This window comes from Phacochoerus africanus, chromosome 7 (assembly GCF_016906955.1).
Source record: "Phacochoerus africanus isolate WHEZ1 chromosome 7, ROS_Pafr_v1, whole genome shotgun sequence".
Classification (NCBI taxonomy): Eukaryota; Metazoa; Chordata; class Mammalia; order Artiodactyla; family Suidae; genus Phacochoerus; species Phacochoerus africanus.
Window position 1 is genome coordinate 91,505,914 of NC_062550.1, and position 15,140 is coordinate 91,521,053.

At 39.3% G+C, this 15,140-nt stretch overlaps 1 protein-coding gene across 3 annotated transcripts in view; it reads left to right on the top strand.

Annotated features, from left to right (window-relative positions):
* The window catches only part of NTN4 (netrin 4), a 112,902-nt gene that overhangs the window by 68,464 nt on the left and 29,298 nt on the right, over positions 1-15,140 (top strand). For all 3 annotated transcript variants that reach the window (XM_047788243.1, XM_047788245.1, XM_047788244.1), the window contains exon 5: positions 1,894-2,082. In XM_047788243.1, coding sequence (XP_047644199.1) covers positions 1,894-2,082 — 189 coding nt within the window. The remainder of the gene's footprint in view (positions 1-1,893; positions 2,083-15,140) is intronic.

Genomic DNA, 15,140 nt, shown 5'->3' on the forward strand with positions numbered 1-15,140 from the left:
GCCCATTTGCTGGACACTATGTGGGACCTGAGTCTCTCCTTGAGTTCCATGGCTAGGAGTTCCCTTGTGGTGCAGTGGGTTAAAGACCTAGGATCATCATTGCAGCTGCTCGGGTCGCTGCTGTGGCGGGAGTTCAAGCTCTGGCCCAGAACTTCCACATGTTGTGGCCATAGCCAAAAAACCAAAACCAAACAAACAAAGAAAAATATATGGCTAGACACAAAAGCAACTGAGGATAAGTGTATGCAGTCACCTTCATAGCTGAAATAGTGAATTATAAACATGAAAATAGCTTTCTTGAATTCAATTCTCATAATAATCCTATAAAGCAGGTGAATGTTAATCCCATTTCAGAGATCAGGAAATTGAGGCTTAGTAAGATTAAGTAACTTGCCAAAGTTAGTAAATGACAGTGTCAGGACTTGATCCCTAGTCTTAAGACTCCAAATTAAATGCTTTTCTCCGTAATACCATAATGCCTTTCTTTTCACGTATGATACTCATAATGATGAGTTAGATGTGAAATTAAGCCATGACTAACTTTAGGTTTGAGATTGGAGATTAGATAGAAGGCTAAAACACATAGGAATATAAATCTTTTTTTTTCCTTCTTTGCAATTCAAAATGGAATACACATGAAATAGAAACATATATGCAGAGAGAAATACACATGCCCATAACAATGTTTACATTCACAAATTTCAATTTTACTAGGATTTAAAAACAAGTACAACGGGTAAAATTGAGACGTCACTTCCCATACATAATCTGAAGTCATGAACTGATTTATTTTAGTTTCTCAGAAATGTAAAGGATTTCCTCTAAGTATAAATCTTAAATTATCTTATGCTTTTTAAAGATTATGAATCTGGTCAAAATATCATAACACATCAAGGAAACAATGAAAAACAATAGCACGAATATTTTCAAATACAGTTGACCTCCAGGAAAAAGTCCGGATTCTTATTCTAAATCACTCATCAAGAGAATCTAAAGAATTTCTCCTAAATTCCTAGAATGCCATTCTGGTCCTTTCCACAGAAACCAACTGCATATCTAAATACATATAGAACACAGTGACCTGAGACCTGTCACTTGGCACTATTGCCTGATAATCTTAGAAACGCCTTTGAGAAACTGTTGCGTAAGAAACTTTGCAGACCGCTTCTCTAAGAAAATTAAGGCCCCTATAGGAGATTATCTTGCACTCACCAGTACAACAATAGCTGAGGAATAGTACGCATGAAAGTACTACCATGGAGTTCCCGTCATGGTACAGTGGTTAACGAATCCGACTAGGAACCATGAGGTTGCGGGTTCGGTCCCTGCCCTTGCTCAGTGGGTTGGGGATCCGGCGTTGCCGTGAGCTGTGGTGTAGGTTGCAGATGTGGCTCGGATCCCGCGTTGCTGTGGCTCTGGTGTAGGCTGGTGGCTACAGCTCCGATTAGACCCCTAGCCTGGGAACCTCCATATGCCGCGGGAGCAGCCCAAGAAATAGCAAAAAGACAAAAAAAATAAATAAATAAAATAAATAAAAATAAAAAAAAGAAAGTACTACCTGCCAAGTTACTAACTCCTGCTCACCAGACAGTTCCTTCCAGGATCGATGGAAGGAGGGAGGGAGGGGAGAAAGAGAAAGAAAGAAGGAAGAAAGGAAAGAGGCTACTGAAGGCCAGAGGAAACAGGGTGAATGGGGATGGAAAGAGGAGAGTTCTCAGTGTGTATATTTTTTTTATGTTGTTTTGATTCTTATACTGTAAAAAGGTACAATATTCAAAAACTAAATTATTTAAAAAATTAGCAGTTGGCTTACCCTACTACTAACTGCCTGAATATTAGAGAGCCTGTCATTGTATCTTTAATTCTTTGTTCCCTTCCCATGCTTTTCTCCAGCCTGCAAGTGCAATGGACATGCTGATGCCTGTCACTTTGACATTAATGTGTGGGAGGCATCAGGAAACCGTAGTGGTGGCGTCTGCAATGACTGCCAGCACAACACAGAAGGTCAGCATTGCCAGAGGTGTAAGCCAGGCTTCTACCGGGACCTCCGGAGACCGTTCTCTGCTCCAGATGCTTGCAAATGTAAGTGAACTTGTGGTTACTGGGGAAAAAAGGTTGATTTGTACAAAATCATCCTTTTTTTGCTGGCTCAATGAAGACAGGTCATGAAATTCTCAGACAACTCATTCATACACTTCAGCTAATTTCACTGATAAGGGGTAAGAATTTTCTATCTGTTAGGTACAAGCAGTACAATATTCATAAAAGCAATCCCCTTTCTCACACACCATGAAATAAAACTGTTTCCTATAGCACCACATTTTGAAAACAAGATGACTAAAAGAGAAAAAAGACTGATGAAGAGGAAGATACACTTAAGATTATCTTAAGGCCAAATATATGAGTAGAACACAGACAATAATGGACTCAAATGAAGAAATAAAGAGCGGTTATGTGCATTTTGGTCGTTCTAGTTTTCATTTTTGCATTGAACTTCAACACCTGCAAAATGACAGATTTTGGTTTCATTGTGAGTGCAATTTGGTTGACTCTGCTCTAATGTACTATTGTATCATAAGTGAATTTGGAGGATAACAATAACTCCCTGCTCTCTTACAAGATAAAAAACTGTTACAGGAGTTCCTGTCGTGGCTCAGTGGAAATGAATCTGACTAGTATCCATGAGCATGGGGGTTTGATCCCTGGCCTCGCTCCGTGGGTTAAGGATCTGGCGTTGCCGTGAGCTGTGGTGGAGGTCACAGAAGCTGCCTGGATCCAGCACTGCTGTGGCTGGGGCTGGGGCGTAGGCTGGCAGCTGCCGCTCCAACTCTCCCCCAGCCTGAGAACTTCCATATGCCACAGGTGTGGCTCTAAAAAAGGAAGAGAGAGAGAGAAAAGAGTAGAATTTTAAAAGATTTTCTCAGTTAATCGCACATTATCTGAAACATGTGACTACAAAGGATGTATGCAGAGCGGAAGTAAAAGTCCAGTGTGGATGAATAGTTTCTCTAACTACGTGCGTATTTACGTATTTATCAGCTTAGAAATTATTATATAACAGAAACCACTCAAGACTGTTAATGGAGATGAATGATCCTGCCCTTCCTTGCCCCACCAAGGACTCCATGTAAACACAATGACAGGAAAGGAGCAATACAATGGGAGACAATAATTTAAAATCTGGGTTTGTTTTTAATTTAAAGGAAAAATTCGATTACTCTTGAAAATACATAGTTTTAACATCAGGCAGGATATATCTACATGAAATATGGGTGGGCTTACTTTTCCACAAGCTTTCTCTCTTGGATTGTGGAAGGCAGAGCATGGCACAGCTTACTTTCAACAATGAGCCTCACATTTGGATTTGCATCATAATATTTCTCCGAGAATTCTGTTTTACTCCTGTTCCTTGTTTGTACTCAGACTTTCATTTTAGTTTAGGTTTCAAACAGACCTAGAATTGAAGCTTTCCCTTCCTCTTACCGCTGTGTAACCCTATGCCAGCTACTGAAGCTATTTGGACTTCGATCTCATTCTCCCGCAGGGTTGTAATGAGAATTACATACGCTAAGGTGTGTGCAGTGCTTAGCATGTTGCCTGTCATATAGTAAGCCCTCGAGAAATGAAAACGAGTATTATAATAACTCTTGCCCTATAAGATAGGCAGTGGGACATTCGGTCCTCCCTCCTCCTCATCCCACAGATGACCTCAGGGTTTCCTAATGCAAGTGCAGACGCCAAATACAAACTCTGTGCCTTTTAAAATATGTATCTCTTGAAACAAATTCCATACCCTGTGAAGTTCACATCTCATTTGGTCTTATTTAAGATGATTCTGTTCAATTCTATACAGTTCGAGAATGGGAATAACTACCAGCTTTGTGGACTGAGTGCTTGTACATAGTAGTGATTGCCTTACCAATAAATATATTTTTTCTCCTTTTTACCTTTGGAAAAAAAAAAAAGATAGGCAGTGGGAAATATGATAAAGTTTCTACTTTTTATTTATTTATTTTTTTATTTTATTTTATTTTATTTTTGGTCTTTTTGCATTTTCTAGGGCTGCTCCTGCGGCATGTGGAGGTTCCCAGGTTAGGGGTCCAATCGGAACTGCAGCCACCGGCCTACACCAGAGCCACAGCAACGTGGGATCCGAGCCGTGTCTGCAACCTACACCACAGCTCACTGCAACGCCGGATCCTTTAACCCACTGAGCAAGGCCAGGGATCGAACCCGAAACCTCATGGTTCCCAGTCAGATTCGTTAACCACTGTGCCACGACGGGAACCCCTCTACTCTTTATTGACTAAAAATACCTTATGTCAAAGATAAATTACTTCTTTAAAAATTCACAGTACATTAGGGACTAAAATATAGTCTCCTTAACTCCATGTGCTGACTGAAGGGCCTGCTTATGAAATTGCTTCAATATAGAACATATTCAGCCCTAAAACCATTTTGTACAGGATGTATTTAAATAGATACATATATGTGTATATTTCATAGCCTTAGATCACTAGCAAAAATGTCTAAAAATAAGGAAGTATAGATTAACAAGCAGAAAAAACAGGGAAGGAAATTAATTTGTCTGTGAGTAAATTAACTATATTTTATACAACAGGCAACATTTTCAAAAAGATATGGTTAAATAGCATTGACTTGAAACAGCATGTAGTACAATGTACCTAACATATTCACTCGTTTATTTATTCATTCATTCAATGCATATATATCGAGGGCCTATTATATGCCCCAGGCTCGATTACATTCAGGAACAAAACAAAGACCCCTGTATTCTTTTTTTTTTAAATTATTCAATGAATTTTATTACATTTATAGTTGTACAATGATCATCACAACCCAAATTTATAGCATTTCCATCCCAAAACCCCAGCGTATCCCTCCGCCCCTCAACCTGTCTCATTTGGAAAACAAGTTTTCCAAAGTCTGTGAGTCCATATTTGTTCTGCAAAGAAGTTCGTTGTGTCTTTTATTTATTTATTTATTTTATTATTATTATTATTATTTTTTGTCTTTTTGCCATTTCTTGGGCCGCTCCCGTGGCATATGGAGGTTCCCAGGCTAGGGGTCGAATCAGAGCTGTAGCCGCCAGCTTACACCACAGTCACAGCAACGCAGGATCCAATCCGTGTCTTCGACCTACACCACAGCTCATGGCAACGCCGGGTCCTTAACCCACAAAGCACGTCCAGGGATCAAACCCACAACCTCATGGTTCCTAGTCAGATTCGTTAACCACTGAGCCACGACGGGAACTCCTGTGTCTTTTTTCTAGATTTCACATGTAAGTGATAGTATATGATGTTGGTGTCTCACTGTCTGACTGACTTCACTTAGCAGGATAATTCCTAGGTTCATCCATGTTGCTGCAAATGTCGGGTTATTTCTTTCCTTTCAATGGCTGAGTAATATTCCATTGTGTGTATGTACCACATCTTCTTGATCCACTCTTCTGTCAATGGACATTTAGGTTGTTTCTATGTCTTGGCTATTGCAAAGAGTGCTGCAATGAACACTGGGGCACATGTATCTTTTTGAGTCACGGTTTTCTCTGGATAGATGCCCAGGAGTGGGATTGCTAGATCAAATGGTAGTTCTATTTTTAGTTTTCTGTAGAATCTCCATACTGTTTCCCACAGTGGTTGCACCCATTTACATTCCCACCAACAGCGTAATAGGGTTCCTTTTTCTCCACACCCTCTTCCAGCACTTATTGTTTGTAGACTTTTTGATGATGGCCATTCTGCCCGGTGTAAGGTGGTACCTCATAGTGGTTTTGATTTGCATTTCTTGAATAATGAATGATGTTGAACATCTTTTTGTGTGTTTTTTGGCCATCTGCATGTCTTCTTTAGAGAATTGTCTGTTTAGATCTTCTGCCCATTTTTTGATGGGGTTGTTCATTTTTTGAGTATTGAGCTGCAAGAGGTATTTATACATTTTGGAGATTAATCCCTTGTCAGTCGATTCATTTGCAAATATTTTTTCCCATTCTGTGGGTTGTCTTTTCGTTTTGTTTGGGGTTTCCTTTGCTGTGCAGAAACTTTTAAGTTTAATTAAGTCCCATTTGTTTATTTTCGTTTTTATTGTCATTACTCTAAGAGATGAATCTGAGAAGACATCGCTCTGGTTTATGTCAGAGAGTGTTTGGTCTATGTTTTCCTCTAAGAGTTTTATAGTTTTGGTCTTATATTTAGGTCTTTAATCCATTTTGAGTTTATTTTTGTGTACAGTGTTAGGAAGTGTTCTAATTTCATTCTTTTACATGTGACTGTCCAGTTTTCTCAGCACCACTTTTTTTTTTTTTGTCTTTTTGCCATTTATCGGGCTGCTCCCTTGGCATATGGAGGTTCCCACGCTAGGAGTCCAATTGGAGCTGCAGCCACTGGCCTACACCAGAGCCACAGCAACGTGGGATCCAAGCCACATCTTCGACCTACACCACAGCTCATGGCAACACCGGATCCCCAACCCACTGAGCAAGGGCAGGGATCGAACCTGCAACCTCATGGTTCCTAGTCGGATTCGTCAACCACTGAGCCATGATGGGAACTCCCCAGCACCACTTACTGAAGGGACTGCCTCTTCTCCATTGTATATTCTTGCCACCTTTGTCATAGATAAGTTGGCCGTAGGTGCGTGGGTTTAATTCTGGGCTTTCTATCCTGTTTCACTGATCTATATTTCTGTCTTTGTGCCAGTACCATACAGTTTTGAGGACTGTATCCTTGCAGTTTACTCTGAAGTCAGGGAGCCTGATTCCTCCAGCTCCACTTTTTTTTCTCAGGATGGCTTTGGCTATCTCAGGATGGCTTCCAAACAAACTTTAAAATATTTTGTTCTAGTTCTGTGAAAAATGCCCTTGGTAATTTGATAGGGATTGTACTGAGTCTGTAGATGGCCTTGGGTAGCATAGTCATTTTGATATTTATTCTTCCAATCCAAGAACATGGTATGCAAAGACCCCTGTATTTAATGAGCTTATATTCTAGCAGAGAAGACAGATAATACATAATTAATAAGTAAAGTATGTAGTTTTTAGAAGGTGATATGTGTTATTATCACCAAAGAAATAAAAATAAAACATATTAAGAGGGATCCAAGGTGCCAGAGATTTGGAAAGAGAAAAGTAATGACAAGATGCAGCACTTTTTTTTTCCATTTTTCCCCAGTTTTTTGTTTTGTTTTGTTTTGTTTTACGGCTGCACCTGTGGCATATGACAGTTCCCAGGCCAAGGGTCGAATTGGAGCTGTAGCTATGGCCTATGCCACAGCCACAGCAACAGTAGATCCGAGCTAGACTTGTGACCTATGCCATAGTTTGCAGCAATGTTGGATCCTTAATCCACTGAGTAAGGCAGGGATTGAACCTGCATCCCCACAGAGATAATGTCAAGTCCTTAACCCACTGAGCCACAACAGAAACTCCTTCACCCTAGTGTTATTGGGGAATAATTGACATATAGCATTGTATAAGTTTAATATCTACAACATAATCATTTTGTATATGGATAATTATGAAATGATCACCACAATAAGTTTAGTTTACATCCATCGCTTCACATGGTTACAATTTTTTCTCATTGTGAACAGAACTTTTAAGATCTCTCTTAGCAAATTTCATATATACGGTATAGTATTAACGATAGTTATCATGTCATACGTTACATTCCCCAAACTTGCTGATCTTATAACTGGAAGGTTTGGTTTTTTTTTAACCACCTTCACCCATTTCGTCCCAGCAACCCCCACTTCCTGCCTCTGGAACTACCAATCTGTTCTCTGTTCCTGAGTTGTTTCTTTAGATTCCACATATAAATGAGATTATAGACAAGATGCAGTATTAAAAGAGGATAGGCCTCATCACTAAGAAGGTAAGATTTGAGCAAAGATTTGAAGATACTAAAAAAGTTGGCCAAATATTTAACTGGAAGAGAAAAATCTAAGCAAATAGAACATCCTAAGACAAGAAGGTGTCTACTATGTCAAAATAAAAACAATGAGGTCAGTTTGGCTGCATCAGAAAAGGATTTGGTGGGTAGCAGAAGATGAGACTAAAAGTGTGAGGCAAATAATATGGTCGCATAGGCCCCTGAAAACATGGCAGCTTTTACTTGGAGTGAAATGATGAGCCAGCACAGGTTTTTGCGCAGAAAAGAGGCATAATCTGACTTAGTTTTTAAAGGATCATTCTTGTGTTAGACAAAGGCAGCTCAATTCATATTGCATTTGCACTTTTAGCAATCAAGTTTAGTCGAAGTCAACAAGCAAACTAGTGATTCTTAAATTGTGGTCCCTGGACCACCGGCATCAACGTCACTTGGGAAATGTGTTAGAATTGCAATTCTCGGAGTTCCCGTTGTGGCTCAGCAGTTAGCAAACCCAGCTAGCATCTATGAGGATGTGGGTTCAATCCCTGGCCTCCTCCAGCAGGTTAAGGATCCAGCATTGCTATGAGCTGCGGTGTAGGTTGCAGACGCGGCTCAGATCCCACGTTGCTGTGGCTCTGGCTTAGGCCCACGGGCTACAGCTCTGATTGGACCCCTAGCCTGGGAACCCCCATATGCCATGGGTGTGGCTCTAAAAGACAAAAAAATTTTAAAAAGAAAAAAAGAAATGCAATTCTGATTCCAACCCAGACCAAGTGAACAGAAATTCTGTTGGTGGGACCCAGAAATCTGAGTTTTACAAACAAACCCTCCAGGTGATTCTGAGGCCAACTCAAGTTTGAGAAACACTGGTCTAGAAGAAGGCCCCCCAAATTTTATTTACATTCATTAAAGCAAACCCAGTTTCTAATATTTAACTAATATTTAAGCATCTGTGCTGGTATAGAAAACAGGTATCCATTTTCACTAGGCTAACCAACAGAAGACCTAGGGGAATGGTCAAAGAAAACTTTCCAACATTGATTGAGGCCACATTTTAGAGGGCCTTGTAGTTAGCCTAAAATTTTTCATGTTTATTCTCTAGGGTACTGGGAGCCATTGCAGTGATTTGATTAGGAAAGTTTCATATATTTCCCACATATTTGTAATGTTTATATTAATTTGAAAGCACTGTGTATAATTTATTGCATTTTACTAATCAAATTTTAAATTCTTCAGCTGTGCAAAATTGTAAGATGAATAAATGTACAAAGGATTAAAACAGATAATTTTTAAAATGTCTACATCTTACCAATAAAAAGAGAAATAGAAAAGGTTTATTGGCAGACATGGAGCCAAAATAAATACTTTGTGTTTGTTTTTGTTTTGTTTTGTTTTTTATTACTGTTCTGTGTTCAAGCTATGGCTCTTATTCTTACAAAATGTAAAAAGGTTGCCAGCTCTAGATTTTTAAATCCTAGAGATCTCATGGATTCAGAGTTTTATAAAAAGAGCATGAAAGAGATTATCTAAAACATGACTTACGCTACCTTATGCCAAAAAGGCTTTATAGGTTTTGGTCCCCAAACTAAATATTTTTAATCAAGGCATGATACAGTGTGGCATTTGCTTGAAGTTTTTTTAAGTCACTTAGTAAAGCTACAACATGGGTTGTATGTTGAGAATGGCAGGAACTGAAGTTGGGGAGGGAGGCAGAAGCCAGCTCACAGAAGTCCAGATAGGCTATAATAGTTTTAGACTTTATCTTGTAAACAGTTTCATTTTTATTAATAATCTTCGCATATCATTAACTCCTTCCTTAGCAGATGTGTCCCTATATCCCCTTTAGAGTTACTAAGGCTGATAATAAAGTTTATGACAAAGTGGTTAATACACTTAACATTTATTAAGTACCTACAGTGTACCATATTTCATGCTAAGTGCTAACAGAGACAGCACTCTAGCCACAACTTTTCTGCCCATTGGTTCCCACTTTACTTTTATGAGGAAGGTAGTATCAAGAAAACAAGTGGATATTTCTAAAAATTTAAACCATCTCAGTGTGTGGCTCCATAAACAACATGCACAATGTTATTCAAATAACAATTTTATTATATTTATTCTACTAGGCTTACAAGGCAAAAAAGTAACATGATACTCAGTGTGTGGTCCCAAGACCAGCTGCAATGGCATCATCCAGTTGCCAATTAGAAATTGCAGAACCTCTGATCCCACCCCAGACCTACTGAATCAAACATGCACTTTACCAAAATTCTCAGGTGACTGTACTATGTTAAAGTTTGATAGAGCTGCAGAATACTCTTCATCAAGGATTAAATGCATTGAGCATTTACTCTACAGGTTTTTTTTAGTCAGCCAAACAATATCCTACTGTTCCCTGAACATCCAAATTAACTAAAGTGTGTGTCTCTCTTTGAATGCATATAGATTTAGATTTTTTAAAATGACTGACATAGGAGTTCCCATCGTGGTGCAGTGGTTAACGAATCCGACTAGGAACCATGAGGTTGCGGGTTCGGTCCCTGCCCTTGCTCAGTGGGTTAACGATCCGGCGTTGCCGTGAGCTGTGGTGTAGGTTGCAGACGAGGCTCGGATCCTGCGTTGCTGTGGCTCTGGCGTAGGCTGGCGGCCACAGCTCCGATTAGACCCCTAGCCTGGGAACCTCCATATGCCGCAGGAGCGGCCCAAGAAATAGCAAAAAGACAAAAAAAAAAAAGAGTGACATAGAGATTTACTGATAAGTGTGTTTTTATGGTATAGCATTTTCCAAAGTTTGACTCATGGCACACTTACTCCAAAAGATGTTAATAAGAACTAGATATGGGGAAAATTTCTCCACAGCCTTCCAATTCAGGATATGGTGAATTAATCAAAGGTTTTCTTTCCAAATTTCTTTTTCTCAGGATTTCTCACACCCTTTAATATGCTAGTGTTTTATAAAACTCCTATGGAGCTTTGAAATATGTCTCTCAAATTTAACCAGAGAAGGCTTTTCTTACAAGCATCTTGTGAGACCAGAATACATTGGAAATGTTCCTATTGTAGAGTGGCCGCATCTACATGAAGAAATCACTTAAGAAGATGTAGCCTAGAAGATTCCTTCTGTGTGTTTGCTCTTCTTTTCCAAGTGTTAGACTTACAATTGTATCTCGAAGAAATAATAAACATTATATTTCCATCGGTGAAATAATCACAGACATCATATTAAATAGGCCTGGTTAGTCTACAGTCTATAAGACTGCCAGTGATGAGTTATCAAAACTCTTCTCTCCCTTATTTCTTAGTTTATGTCCTCTCGGGTGTTGGAACTATTGAAAACCTGAAACAGTAGGCCAGATAAAATTTACTGGAAGTATGTAAATCATAGGTCAGTTTAGCTGGAGAAACTTATTGAGTGTCTCCTTTATGGCAGGCACTGTGGTCAGTCCTAGACCTGTAAAGACAAAAGATCTTCCCTAAAGGATCTCACATTCTAGATGGGAAGGAATTTATACTAACAGGTCATTTTAATCCACGGAGATGATAGTGATGATATAACAGTAACACTGGCATTTATTGCCTATTCTTTTCCGTCCACTGTTAAAAGGGCTGTGTATGTATTAATTCACTTAACTTTCACAAAAGCACTTTGGTGTAGGTAGTATTATTGTGCCCCAGGAATAATGAGGAACATGCCATAAAAGTGATCCATGAAGTACCTTAAGGAGAGGGTGGGAGCGGTGTGAGGGCAATTAAGGAGAGAATTTCCCGAAGAGATGCTTCACACTCTCTCGGGGGACGTTTTTACTTTTTCCTCTAAAGTGCCGAAACACAAAGTTTGTGCTACTTTCTAATCAGGGAGTGCCTTTGTTGCCTTTAATGAGATGATCTAGAAAAGGGAATGAATGGATGTTATTCTCCCTCACTGAATCTACTACACATTTAATAAAATACTTAACCTGACCACATTAAAGGGTTCAGCAAATACCAGTGACATTATTCTTAGTACTCTATTCACAGTTAGGTAACTAGTTGCCTGTCAAATAAGCCCAAGACTTATTGGCCCCATAAATGTCCTAGGCTATTTTTCCCTCCTAACAAACACCATGCCAAATACTACGGCATTATGTGTACACTTTTAGTTAATGGCCATAAATTCACCAAAGCTGAATAAATAGGGCCCTGCACCAAATCTACTAACAAATAGATTTATCCTTGGGAGCAATTAAATCATCTCTGTTCTCACTTCCTCTTTATTTTCACCTTAACTAGAGTCAAATATGGGACCCAAACAATCAACTACACATGTTCATAGCCAGGAAATCACTCCTGAGGATTTCAGAGATGTTTGTTTTTTTAAGGCTAGTAGAGATCACTGAAACTGAATTTATTTCTACAACTCAGAAAAAAGAAAAAAAAATTTTTTTTAAGGACAGTGCATTTAAGGTCTGTAAACACAAAGGACAATGTGAATCTCTATAGCTAAATCTAGGGCTGAAAGCAGAAGGGAGGCACGAATTGGCTAGTTGTTAAGATAGAGAAGTAAAATGAGAAACAAAGTTCTCACAGTGTACTGAGACACTTGGAGGAATACTGTCTCTTTGTTCTTTTTTTTTTTGTCTTTTTTGCTATTTCTTGGGCCGCTCCTGCGGCATATGGAGGTTCCCAGGCTAGGGGTCTAATCGGAGCTGTGGCCACCAGCCTACGCCAGAGCCACAACAACGCAGGATCCGAGCCGCGTCTGCAACCTACACCACAGCTCACGGCAACGCCGGATCCTTAACCCACTGAGCAAGGGCAGGGACTGAACCCGCAACCTCATGGTTCCTAGTCGGATTCGTTAACCACTGCGCCACGACGGGAACTCCTCTTTGTTCTTAAAGGCAGTCTCTTCCAGCATGACTCACCTGAAATCTTTAAGGTCACCGTGTGCCTTTGGTATCCTATAACCTAAGTAGATTTTCCAGTGGCAGGCCTATTAAAAATATGAGAATAACCCTACTGGAAAGTGGCATGTTGGATTTCTAGGGAGGGAAGAAGCCCTGATTTGTAGCATTGGCCAATTTCTATGGTTTAATATTCCCACCATGGCCAATTTCGAGCTACCAGATTTTTTTAAAATCGGGAACTTAGACTCAGATAGACTCTAAACCAAAAGTGGAATGGTTTCTCTCCTTTGAGCGAGGTCTTGCCTCCACTTTCACAGTCCCCTTCTCTGACCTCAAGCACTGTTGCTATCTAGTCATTGGTTCCCAAACGTGTATGTGAGACAGACTCACTTGGGAAAACGTGTTGAAATATGAACTCTCAGAGCCTGGCCCTAGATCTACTGAAGTAGAATCTCCAACAGGGATGAGGACACAAATCTGTGTCCCCATTTTAAGAGCATCACTGGTGATTCTAGTTCAGCCTTTTGGTCTCCAGGCTAGCATGTGAGAACCAATACACATACTACTCCTGGCGAGACAAGATTTTCCTAACTCGACAGATACAAATGCTGATAAACATTCATTCAGTTATCTTCTCCCACTTACGAATGTCTAACTCAGAACCTCTGTTTTTCTCCAGGAAAATTTCTGGCAGAATTCTAGAATGTCTGTTTTTCATGTAACAGTTTCAAAATAAATACCCAGCAATTCCATTCAGAGAGCTCGCTCTTATTCATAGTATACAAATCTATCTACCATAAATATCTCATAGTTTAAAGTGAATTATTATAATGAGGCTGGAATTTATTTTAAAAAATAGCTTATTGCTACAGTGACAATTTACTTTCAGTTCCATACTGAGATATACCAGAACATAGTGTTAAACTATTGTAAGTATGTTATGTTAGTATTTAAGTAATTATGAACGCAGTACTTCATGAAGTCCCGTCCTCAATCCTTACCTATTCTTTGAACACCAAGAGATATATTAAATGTTTTTGACAGATGGAAATTGATTGAGTATGGAATATCGACAGCTAGTCTATGACGCTTTTCTATAGAAACTTTCCCTTACTTTAGTGAGAAACATAGATTGAGGCAGATGTTTGAAAAAATGCTTTGTAAAACAGAATTATCTTCCTTTTTAGGAAACAGCCAGTTCGTTAGTTTACAATAAATGAATTGACTTTTATGTCAAGACGTATTTTTAACCATTGCATAATCTCTTTCCACATTTAAAGAAACATCAGCAAATGGAAAAGAAAGTGGAATTCACTCCCTGTCAAAGTAAACAACCTCTTGAAAAACTGACGTGCCCTTCCTTCCTCCCTGGTGGGACAAAATAAATGTAGCCAACTGCCTTTTAGCAAAGAGCGAATAAAAATAAACTTGGTCTCTGGGCCCTAAAACCCATACCAAATGTTTACCAAGATACTGTCTGGTTACTTGGTTACCATTACCCCAACTAGCCAGCTATCTTTGTAAAGAAAGCCTTCTGTCACCCATCCCAGTCTCTTTTGTCCTTTCTTGCTTTTCTTCTTTCGGGCTTGGGCGAAAACTGCCCAGCTGATGGAAATACGAGTGCCCAGAGTGGGTGCCTGGCTTGCTGCAGAGCATCCTTCCCTCCTCGCAGTCGACTCAGACACCGCCTTCCCATCGTGCTCTCCAGAGGGGCTGCTGCCTCTCTCCGTGCTCGAGTCTCCGTTTAACAGTTACGGCCTCTACCTCTAGCATGGTTATTCTTTACCTTCAAATGGTCTCTGAGGTGAAATTCTTTAATTAATTAAATCCAGAATGCCTTACCACAACATCACCTTCCAGTTTTCATCCTTGTGCCTGTATTCTAGTCCATTTCAGAAAAGAATTGTTCCCCAAGGGTTACTGACACTTTTTTTCAGTAGGAGCTTAGTGGGTTTTTTTCTTTCAAAGTGTAGTTTTAGCAAAGCCACATGAGTTCATCTTGTGTCATATAAACAACATAGAAATCTTTGTTTTCTTTTGGAAGCAACTGTGAATGATTCTAGCATAGAATCAATATGAAGTAACTGTTGTTGAAAAGCAAACTTTAAATAGAACAGTGACTTGGCAATAAGAGTTGGGAAACTTTAATCCCAGTTTAAAACAATCTAGGATGAAAAGCCAGAAGGTTAAGAAGTGAAAGAATAGATAAAAAATACATATATAATTATGTAATAATCATACAGGACTATCTTTTAAAGAGATTAAACAGCATATTAAAATTCACCCCCAAAAGGAGACATTTTATGAACTGATAAATAATAAAAGTCAGTCAAATTTGGGAAGAGAAGTGGGAGAGGTATGG